General features: G+C 41.2%; 1 protein-coding gene across 1 annotated transcript in view; it reads right to left on the reverse strand.

Annotated features, from left to right (window-relative positions):
• Positions 1–37: 37 nt before the first annotated feature.
• Positions 38–11,548, reverse strand: part of LOC107292610 (glutathione S-transferase Mu 1) — a 12,187-nt gene continuing 676 nt past the window's right edge. Inside the window, exons 2-8 of the mRNA XM_015821722.1 lie at positions 8,488–8,563; positions 6,115–6,179; positions 5,846–5,927; positions 2,956–3,056; positions 2,055–2,150; positions 1,863–1,973; positions 38–300 (exon numbers count right to left, since the gene is read on the reverse strand). Of these exons, the coding sequence (XP_015677208.1) occupies positions 205–300; positions 1,863–1,973; positions 2,055–2,150; positions 2,956–3,056; positions 5,846–5,927; positions 6,115–6,179; positions 8,488–8,563 (627 nt within the window). The 3' untranslated portion in view covers positions 38–204. The remainder of the gene's footprint in view (positions 301–1,862; positions 1,974–2,054; positions 2,151–2,955; positions 3,057–5,845; positions 5,928–6,114; positions 6,180–8,487; positions 8,564–11,548) is intronic.

Consider the following 11,548-nt stretch of genomic DNA (forward strand, 5'->3'; position numbering starts at 1 on the left):
GTCAAAAGTGTGCAATAATGTACTGAGCATGACAACATTACCAAATAATTCCAAGATACTTTATTGACCACTACTGCCTTCCAAATACCTAAACAACTGAATCACAATTCTACAGAAAGGCCATTCTTTTTCTTATCAACTCCACCCAAAACGAGAATGGAGAAAAGGGGAAGATATCTCATCCAGCAACAAGGATTTTTTTCTTCATATTTTCTTGTTACCCCATTTGGCCATCTTATTATTAATGGGAGTTTTCATAAAGCGGCTGGAACTCATGTAAGCAGCAATTTTCTCCAGGGCCTGAGGATGCAGACAAAAGAAATGTTTAGGAGATTGAGAGAAGCTGTTAATAGGCCAAAGGCTCAAGGAGGCAGACTCCTACCAACCACCCAACAAACCCACCATCAGGGCAACCACTCTCATTTCTTCTATACTAAAAATATATTCTAGATCAGGGGTTCTCAACCTTGGCAACTTTAAGACTTGTGGACTTCAACTCCCAGAATTCCTCAGCCAGCAAAGCTGGCTGAGGAATTCTGGGAGTTGAAGTCCACAAGTCTTAAAGTTGCCAAGGTTGAGAACCCCTGTTCTAGATGAAACCACTTTAATGGAGTATCCTTCACATGCCTTTTCCATTCAACCTCTGCTGCCATGCCTAGTTGAGAAAGATGATGGGAATGAAGTCCAAAAATATCTGAAACCATCACTTAAGGCAGTGATGGCAAACCTTTTAGAGACCGAGTGCCCAAACTGCAACCCAAAACCCACTTATGCATTTTCGGGTGCTGGGTGGGTGTGGCCCATTGGGTGGGTGTGGCCCATTGGGTGGGCGTGGCTGCAGTGGTAACGGCAGGCTGGGTGGGATTAAAAAGTTCAATCAATTCCAACTTTGCAAGATCTTTTTTTTTCCCATGAGAAGTTGAAATTGACTCATTGATTGAACCTTTTCTTTTTTTGCACACGGCGGCGGAGGCCTAAAGCGAAAAGGTTTTATAAACCCAGCTGAAGGCCTAGGACTGGAGCAACAGTGCACGTGCCCACAGAGAGGACTCTGAGTGCCGCCTCTGGCACCTGTGCCATAAGTTCGCCACCATTGATTTAGGGAATGACTGCTAGATTTAGTACCAATTATATTTTGCTCTCCACCCAAAACTGGAGAAATCCTGTGTTTTAAAAGAGTCCTGGCGCAGTGGTTAGAATGCAGTATTGCAGGCTAATTAACAGTTGACTGCCAGGGTTCAATTCTTACCAACTCAAGGTTGATTCAGCCTTCCATTCCTCCAAGGTCAGTAAAATGAGGACCCAGATTGTTGAGGGCAACAATGTAAACCACTTAGAGAGGGCTGTAAAGCACCATGAAGTGGTACATAAGTCTAAGTGCTAAGTGCTAAGTTTTGTTTTTTATAGTTTCTCGCTATTTTAAATCCATTGACTTGGGAAGGGGCTTGGGGGCCACTAAAAAATATCTGCATTTACATAGGTAGTTAATAGATTTCCCATCTTCTGAAATCATTCAATTGTGGTTTCTCTTTTACTTATCACACGTGTATACCAATTGTGAGTTTATCATTTGGCAGTAGACTTTAAAATCCTTGCACTGTTACCGTTTCATCATAGGAAAATGTACATTAAATAAAAGTATGGAAGGGAATCTACCACCAAGCCTTCAGGTGTTTGTTTTGTATACTAAAGGGACAGTAGTTCATACCACAAGGATGGTGTTTTTCACATATTTCTGCCCATGCCAATTTGGGCATCCAATCTAGCCAATAGATAAATGCTGTGGGTTAATCTGTCAGTTCTTGCCAAAACCCAGTGAACAAAATCCACAAGCCAGCAAATTTCATGAAGCCAAAGCTAACCTCAAAACGGGTCAGAAAACCTTGAAGATTCTTGAACTGATCAAGGCATTTGGGTTCAAATATGCGGTTTTGATCGAGTACATCATACATGAGAAAGTCAACAAATGTGATCTGGGGAAAAAAAAAATCAACAGTGAGTCTCCAAAAAGATCAGACCTGTCGAAGGATGACCAGGTTTGGGTATGTATGTACCTTATCCCCAGCAAACCATTTTCTATCCCCCAAAAACTGGGAGAAGAGTTTCAGTTTCCCTGGTAACTGCTCCAAATATCCAGGCTTGAGCTTCTCCTGCAAAACAAGCACGTAGAAAAAAAACTGAATGAAAAATCATTGCCCAAATTCGACAACACGTTTCTATTCAACAGTTATGAAATTTGGAACACTCCATCCAAGAGCCATCAAAGGAAGCCAAAATTATTCCTTACGTTTTGATGGCATTACAACAGTACTGAACTATTTGACAGTACTTTTGGTCACATAAAATGCATTCATTCCAGTCCAACCACCGCAGCAATATGTGAAATGTGAGCAGGAAGGATTAAAATAAATTGTTTTATGAGCAGCAAACATAATTCATAACTATACAGCCATTCTACTGAGAAGCGAAGGGAAATTTCTTTGCATTTTCACTTTTAGACAATGGTTGAGATGTTTATTATCTGGCACATTATGCAAACAACAATTCTCCTATGCAGATATTCACGTATTGATTTCAAAAATCAGCAGATAACTGATAGCAGACAAATCATCAGTTTAACATGCAAGTGTGTGCAAAGACCAGTAACATGGACTGGGAGGTTTATATCTGGAGGTTTCACATGTAGACTTTCCCAAATTCGTTAATTGCCTGAATACAGCCAAAGGCACTTCAAAAAAAACCCTCCATCTTGGTTCTCAGAAAAATGACACAGATATTGGCAGATGCTTACCCAACACTTTTATACATTTGTCACAAGAAACCTTGAGAGACATACTCAGTAAATATGTTTTCTGTGTTATATTTGAATCCAGTCTTTAGTTTGTACAGCATTGCATGGCATTACTTCTTTATTCTGGTTCACTAGAAAATGGAAATGAAGGAGACTCAACTCACATAATCAGGGCTGTAGGAAATCATCGCCAAGCCCATACGGAAATCCATCACCTGATTCTCCAGCAGGTCCACTCTGATAAGTTCTTCCTCAGTTTCGCCACCTGCAGATAGTATAGAGAGATGAGAAATCCTGGGCAGCAGAAATGGGCCTTCATCGGGCAGCTCGGCCCTCAAAAGAGCTCTGGTATACTTACACAGATGGTGCTTGCGTGCGATGTACCTGAGAATAGCATTACTCTGTGTTAATTTGGTCTTGCCATCAATTAAGTATGGAAGCTGGAAAGTAAACAGAACGACCTGCTTAAGAACAAACCTCTGCCATGTTAGGCTTTCACATGGTTGCTCTCTATCTGAATTGTCCTTCACCTATTCTCTTTACCCAAGTCCTCACATATGAATGCCATAGAGAACAGCATACTGATAAGATGCTCTTCTCAACTGTTATAGATAGCTGGTTACTTACATTAGGGAAGTCCAGCCCCAATTTTTCCTTTTCACCAATCCATTGACTTTTATCATAATCAGGAGCTGGAGAAAAATAGGAGATAGAAAGTTCAGAGACCCAGAAAATTTAATCAGCTACAAATTGCTTAACTTTCACTAGACAAAGTGATCAGTTTTAGGAAACGCCTAAAAATGCATGCTTTTCCTGGCCCAGTTATAGCAAGTAACATATGCAATGCTGAGAAGTTCAGGCAAACATTTTGAATCTCCCCTCCTCCATTACCTCTGCCATTTAATGACTGGTTGCATAATAAGCACAGCTTGATTACTGAATTAATCCAGTTTTCAGAGTTTGTCTATTGCACTAAGGTAACTTAATGGGCGAGGTTTATATAACACATCCAGCCACAAAACAAAAATTAACAGAGGGAAGCAATCCAAGCTTAATATGCTGTTAGCAGCCATTAAGCCTTCAGATGACCCGGTTAAATATATTGGGAGACTTCTATGGATCATCATAATTCTTGGTTTCATACCAAGAATATTCCCCAGAACATCATGTAACATTCTACAACTTGTTTCAAGGAAACAGTTTGGAAAGATCAAGCCACATGGAGAAATCATCCTCCCAGCTGGATAAATGGAAAACTCCATAAATATTTAGCACAATAAATAATTAGAGTGGCTTATTTCTCAGATTTAGATATCATATTTGATGAAGAGAACCCAGCGCTGGTTTAATATGGAGTGGCTACCAACAGGATCAGCCTGTTCAGAACTGCTGCTGTGGTTATATGCCCCCCCCATCGACTTTCTCCCTACAAGCTTCCCAGGCTTCCCTATTGACTTGTTGGAAGATGTCAGAGAATGTTGGAAATGAGGATCACGTGACCACAACAGCAGTTCTGGAAAAAAAGCAACACAGTGGTATCCAATGGCAAGAACTTTCCAAAATTTCATTCCCGCAGGAATAATAGGTCCCAGCATTCTTTAAGTCAGCTCATCTGAGGTACCTTGATTGAAAAGGTTTTGCCCTATGAGGCACCATTTTGACCAATTAAAAGTTTTAGTAGTCTACAGATAGAGATACTTGTTTATATACTAATGCCTAATTCAATGCAAATGTTAGCCAAGTGATGGCCAATTATGATCATCACATTGTGATGTTTAACAAATCATCCAGGGAGCCTGTCTAAAGCTAATTCTAGACATACATCAATTTATTAGATGGAGATCCAGGAGCTAAAGTTCAATACTGCAGTGAGGGACTAAAGTGGAGAACACCAAAGCTACAAAGTAACTCCAAGTGCCAATCCTTTGCACTGTTTTCCTATAAATTAAAAACTTATCATATACAAAGGGGGGGGAAGGGAGCACCTCAAGCTATTGCAGAATATCGTGTAACACCATCTTCATTACTATCTTACTAAGGTTGATCTGAAAGTAACTTGCAAATAAAACTAAGAAATCTTACAGAGCAGTGCACGGGCATAAACGCAAAAGAGCAAGGTTAGAGAGAAGGAATGGGAAACTGTTAAGGCCTTCAAGTGCCTTGGTATCCAGGTAGAGAGAGACCAAGAATCAGCAGAGATAAATGGAGATATTCTGTTGGATTAGAAGCCTGCAACTGTAGTGATAAAATTATGCAACATCAACTTGAACTTTCACTATAAGAACACTATTATACTCCACAGGACTTGCCTGAAGCCAACTCAAGCGCATTGAAATGTGCACAGTGTTGAACAAAATTATTATTTAATAAATTCTACATACTCCCCCAGTAATACAATTTAGCTAAAAGAATAGGCATATCAGAACATAGGCAGACAAACATCATTATGGGCCAGAGGTCTCTCTCTAATGAGATGACAGTCTGGATGAACCTAGTTCTAATGGCAACATATTCCAAAGTAAGGGAGCTGCCTGAGATGACGAATGGATACAAGGAGCCTGTTGTGATATAAAGGAAAATTCTCTAAGTTAACGGCTTTGGAAAGACGCCCGTAATATTGCACTAGAGATATCATCTGGAAAAGTTCCAGTACAACAGTTATATAACAGTCCAGCCTTCAAAGAACAGCTCCGTCTAGTTATTGGGTGCTCCACCCTACTTAAGGTAACTTAAGGAATGTTGCAATAATTTACTCTGCTTGTCTTCTACTCTAACCTTTTATACGTTTGTGTAGAATAAGAACACATACTGTATACTAACTTGGGAATACTCAAAGGCTAGAAACAAATATAATTTCTTTTGAATGAAGGGCTGAGCCAATATTTATACTCAACAAGTTGTATTCACAGAAGGAAACAAGGCAGAGGGAGAGGAGTTCAGGACAAATAAACTCAGCAAGGCAAACCTTCTCCACAGCTGTAAAACTTTTCTTCATAAGNAGAAATGGGCCTTCATCGGGCAGCTCGGCCCTCAAAAGAGCTCTGGTATACTTACACAGATGGTGCTTGCGTGCGATGTACCTGAGAATAGCATTACTCTGTGTTAATTTGGTCTTGCCATCAATTAAGTATGGAAGCTGGAAAGTAAACAGAACGACCTGCTTAAGAACAAACCTCTGCCATGTTAGGCTTTCACATGATTGCTCTCTATCTGAATTGTCCTTCAGCTATCCTCTTTACCCAAGTCCTCACATATGAATGCCATAGAGAACAGCATACTGATAAGATACTCTCCTCAACTGTTATAGATAGCTGGTTACTTACATTAGGGAAATCCAGCCCCAATTTTTCCTTTTCACCAATCCATTGACTTTTATCATAATCAGGAGCTGGAGAAAAATGGGAGATAGAAAGTTCAGAGACCCAGAAAATTTAATCAGCTACAAATTGCTTAACTTTCACTAGACAAAGTGATCAATTTTAGGAAATGCCTAAAAATGCATGCTTTTCCTGGCCCAGTTATAGCAAGTAACATATGCAATGCTGAGACGTTCAGGCAAACATTTTGAATCTCCCCTCCTCCATTACCTCTGCCATTTAATGACTGGTTGCATAATAAGCACAGCTTGAATACTGAATTAATCCAGTTTTCAGAGTTTGTCTATTGCATTTAAGGTAACTTAATGGGCGAGGTTTATATAACACATCCAGCCACAAAACAAAAATTAACAGAGGGAAGCAATCCAAGCTTAGTATGCTGTTAGCAGCCATTAAGCCTTCAGATGACCCGGTTAAATATATTGGGAGACTTCTATGGATCATCATAATTCTTGGTTTCATACCAAGAATATTCCCCAGAACATCATGTAACATTCTACAACTTGTTTCAAGGAAACAGTTTGGAAAGATCAAGCCACATGGAGAAATCATCCTCCCAGCTGGATAAATGGAAAACTCCATAAATATTTAGCACAATAAATCATTAGAGTGGCTTATTTCTCAGATTTAGACATCATATTTGATGAAGAGAACCCAGCGCTGGTTTAATATGGAGTGGCTACCAACAGGATCAGCCTGTTCAGAACTGCTGCTGTGGTTATATGGCCCCCCATCGACTTTCTCCCTACAAGCTTCCCAGGCTTCCCTATTGACTTGTTGGAAGATGTCAGAGAATGTTGGAAATGAGGATCACGTGACCACAACAGCAGTTCTGGGGAAAAAGCAACACAGTGGTATCCAATGGCAAGAACTTTCCAAAATTTCATTCCCGCAGGAATAATAGGTCCCAGCATTCTTTAAGTCAGCTCATCTAAGGTACATTGATTGAAAAGGTTTTGCCCTATGAGGCACCATTTTAACCAGTTAAAAGTAACAGACAGGACAGTTTTAGTAGTCTACAGACAGAGATACTTGTTTATATACTAATACCTAATTCAATGCAAATGTTAGCCAAGTGATGGCCAATTATGATCATCACATTGTGATGTCTAACAAATCATCCAGGAAGCCTGTCTAAAGCTAATTCTAGACATACATCAATTCATTAGATGGAGATCCAGGAGCTAAAGTTCAATACTGCAGTGAAGGACTAAAGTGGAGAACATCAAAGCTACAAAGTAACTCCAAGTGCCAATCCTTTGCACTGTTTTCCTATAAATTAAAAACTTATCTTTCTCTGATGTGTAAGCACAACATTATATACAAAGGGGGGGGGAAGTGAGCACCTCAAGCTATTGCAGAATATCGTGTAACACCATCTTTATTACTATCTTACTAAGGTTGATCTGAAAGTAACTTGCAAACAAAACTAAGAAATCTTACAGAGCAGTGCACGGGCATAAACGCAAAAGAGCAAGGTTAGAGAGAAGGAATGGGAAACTGTTAAGGCCTTCAAGTGCCTTGGTATCCAGGTAGAGAGAGACCAAGAATCAGCAGAGATAAATGGAGATATTCTGTTGGATTAGAAGCCTGCAATTGTAGTGATAAAATTATGCAACATCAACTTGAACTTTCATTATAAGAACACTATTATACTCCACAGGACTTGCCTGAAGCCAACTCAAGCGCATTGAAATGTGCACAGTGTTGAACAAAATTATTATTTAATAAATTCTACATACTCCCCCAGTAATACAATTTAGCTAAAAGAATAGGCATATCAGAACATAGGCAGACAAACATCATTATGGGCCAGAGGTCTCTCTAATGAGATGACAGTCTGGATGAACCTAGTTCTAATGGCAACATATTCCAAAGTAAGGGAGCTGCCTGAGATGATGAATGGATACAAGGAGCCTGTTGTGATATAAAGGAAAATTCTCTAAGTTAACGGCTTTGGAAAGACGCCAGTAATATTGCACTAGAGATATCATCTGGAAAAATTCCAGTACAACAGTTATATAACAGTCCAGCCTTCAAAGAACAGCTCCGTCTAGTTATTGGGTGCTCCACCCTACTTAAGGTAACTTAAGGAATGTTGCAATAATGTACTCTGCTTGTCTTCTACTCTAACCTTTTATACGTTTGTGTAGAATAAGAACACATATACTAACTTGGGAATACTCAAAAGCTAGAAACAAATATAATTTCTTTTGAATGAAGGGCTGAGCTAATATTTATACTCAACGAGTTGTATTCACAGAAGGAAACAAGGCAGAGGGAGAGGAGTTCAGGACAAATAAACTCAGCAAGGCAAACCTTCTCCACAGCTGTAAAACTTTTCTTCATAAGATGTTCCTGTGTATTCAAGCATCAGTCGAATGCTTTGGGCAAGCTATAAAGAAAACAAGCAACAAAAAAAAAAAGCCATCAGATTGGGTGGGGTAAAACTAACGTCCTCAAATACTTTTCACAAGATGTGAAGAAATCTGATGAGAGCCCTTTGAGTTAGGCAGGGTCAAGAAACAGACCTAGAAGAGATTTCAGGAATGCTCTTTATTTTTACAGGTTAGATTTACAGTGTTTCTCAACCTTGACAATTTTAAGGCATGTGGACTTCAACTCCCAGAATTCCACAGCCAGCATTGCTGGCTGTGGAATTCTGGGAGTTGAAGTCCACATGCCTTAAAATTGTCAAGGTTGAGAAACACTGGGTTAGAACGATGGGCACTTGAAAGCCCCTATCAGAGTTTCTCACTACTCCATCTCGTACCAAGCAAAATCAAGGCAGGGTTATTTCGAGTTTCTTCTCAATTTTGCCTCTTTCTTAGGACTGAACACCTCCTGCAATGATTTGCACATTCCTTCCTCTTTGCCAAGACCAGATCTATACGATTTCATACTTGGTAACGAGCAAAAGAACCCCATGGGCCTTGAGAAAGAAGCTGTTCAAAACTATGAAGGTGTACATATGTTTGGTAGAGAAAAAACATAGAATCAGTGCTCCCCATAGATAGATGCTTGTCATGGGTTCTTTTTAAACTGTACCAATTAGATTGACCCAGACTCAAGAGAGACACAACAGCACTGGACCCTGGACAGGTGGTTTCTTTGTACCACTCCATAAGGGTTGGAGAGATGTTTTATTTTGTAGAAGTGCACGTATAAAAGTGATTGCTATGATAATTACTATTACAGTATACTATTATAATAAACTATTACTATTCCATATGCTATACTTCATAATAATACTATTCAATACACTATATAGTATATACTATTACCATTTAATTACTCGTACCTATTACTCTATTATGATTAACTATATAGTATGCTCTATTACAGTGATGGCAAACCTTTTAGAGACCGAGTGCCCAAACTGCAACACAAAACCCACTTATGCATCGTCGGGTGCCAGGTGGCCATTGGGTGGGTGTGGCCCATTGGGTGGGTGTGGCCCGTTGGGTGGGCATGGCTGCCGTGGTAACGGCAGACTGGGTGGGACTAAAAAGTTCAATCAATCAATTCCAATTTTGCAAGATCTTTTTTTTCCCCACAAGAAGTTGAAATTGACTGACTGATTGAACCTTTTTTTTTTTTGCACACGGCGGCAGAGGCCTAAAGCGAAAAGGTTTTATGAAACCCAGCTGAAGGCCTAGGACTGGGGCGATGGCGCAGGTGCCCACAGAGAGGGCTCTGAGTGCCGCCTCTGGCACCCATGCCATAGGTTCGCCACCACTGCCCTATTATTACTATTATGCACCATTTCTTTCTTAAGCCAGTTCTGCTTGAAGTCCCCTCTCTGTGAAATTTTTCTTTTTCGCTTAATGGCCAGCATGTAGAGCGGTTGCACCTTTTTTTACATGCTGCTTTGTCTTGGTGTGCTGCTATACTTTTTTCCCCTCTTTTGGACCGTCCACTCCTTCTAAAAGTAAAATGCCTTTTGTTCGGCTGCTATATATTTCATTTGCTGCTGGTGGCTGAGCTCCAAAACGCGCCTCCTCCATTCTCCTCCCACACCTATGACAAGGTTACAGCTTAATTGGCAACTCTGCCATGCACAATCTGGGGAGAAAGTTCAAATGGGAAAGAAAGAAGGCAGCAGCAGTTCCTGCAATTTGCTAAGCAACCTGCTCTTCCGCAGTGCTCTCCCGTTAACATTACAGTAAAACAATTCCTATTCTACTTACCCAGCATAGCCACGCAGAATGACAGAAGCTGTAGTCCCAATATATTTGGAAGACTCCCTCCCCATTTAGGCTGGATAAACTAGAACTACTTGAGCAGGAAACTCTGCTACTGAACTCCCGTTCATCATTCTTCATACCACTTTGAGCTCCTTCAATCCTTTCCAAAGCTTCTAACAAAATTTATTTTCCTTTATTAACGTAATTATAGCGGGACCCAGAGGAGCAATGGTTCACACAGGTGGCTGATTCTGTAGTTTCCAAACTCATTAATGTACAAATAAGTGAGATTTCTGTTCCCACACATTTTAAACATGTAATAGTCACCAGTTTCAAATTCCCATTGTATTCACACACAGACAAGGCAGACCGCTTCTTTGGGCCAGGAAGTCACACTAAATGTCCTTCTTGGGTGGTGATTTTTCTTTGGTGAATAAATACCAAAGAAAAGGATTTCCTATTGACTTGTTGAAAAGCAGGGGGTAATACGCAGTCTGAAAGTTTGCTTGTTGATTCGATGTATTGAACTTATGTTCCCACCCTTTATCTACAGGGACAGGGAAAAGAAGAGAGATTCCTTCAGGAAAGACCACCTGATTCCAGAACCAAGTGGCAGAACCAAGTGGCAGAAAATCCTTTAATAAATTAATCTGCTTTAATTGTGAATGGTATCACACAGGTCTTCCCTCTGCACCGCAATTCCGGCAACGTTTCATTTAAATCTCACTCCCGCTCAATAAGTCAGCCCACCCCTCTCCTCTCCCAAGACAAAGAAGGGGCCCGCTCAGACCTAGCGGGGAGAAATCGAGCTCGTTTGGGGCAGCGAGTTCAGTCGATCTGCAGGCGCAGGAGACCGAAGCAGGCCTCTCCCCCATCACCACCCCCGGAAACAAGTGCCAGACAAACCCAGCTGGTCTACAGCAGCCAGGCTGGCAATGGTCCCCGCAGGGAACCGGAGAAAGGTCAGGCGAGGCCCGCGGGGCAGAGAAAGGCCCATTGGGGGCGCAGCGGGGAAATCTCCCCGTCTTTTCCAACGGCCGCTTCGGGCGCCCTGCAGGAGAGGCGGCCACTCTCCTGCCGGCCTCGGGTCCAACCTGGCGCCCGGCTGGCATCACTGGTGGGAGCTGCGAGAGGAGAGCAGCAGGCCCCGCACGGCACGCGCTCCGACCGGGGAAAGCAAAGGCAGCCCCGTT

The sequence above is a fragment of the Protobothrops mucrosquamatus genome, unplaced genomic scaffold (assembly GCF_001527695.2).
Source record: "Protobothrops mucrosquamatus isolate PMUCROS unplaced genomic scaffold, P.Mucros_1.0 scaffold1389, whole genome shotgun sequence".
NCBI classification, from domain to species: domain Eukaryota; kingdom Metazoa; phylum Chordata; class Lepidosauria; order Squamata; family Viperidae; genus Protobothrops; species Protobothrops mucrosquamatus.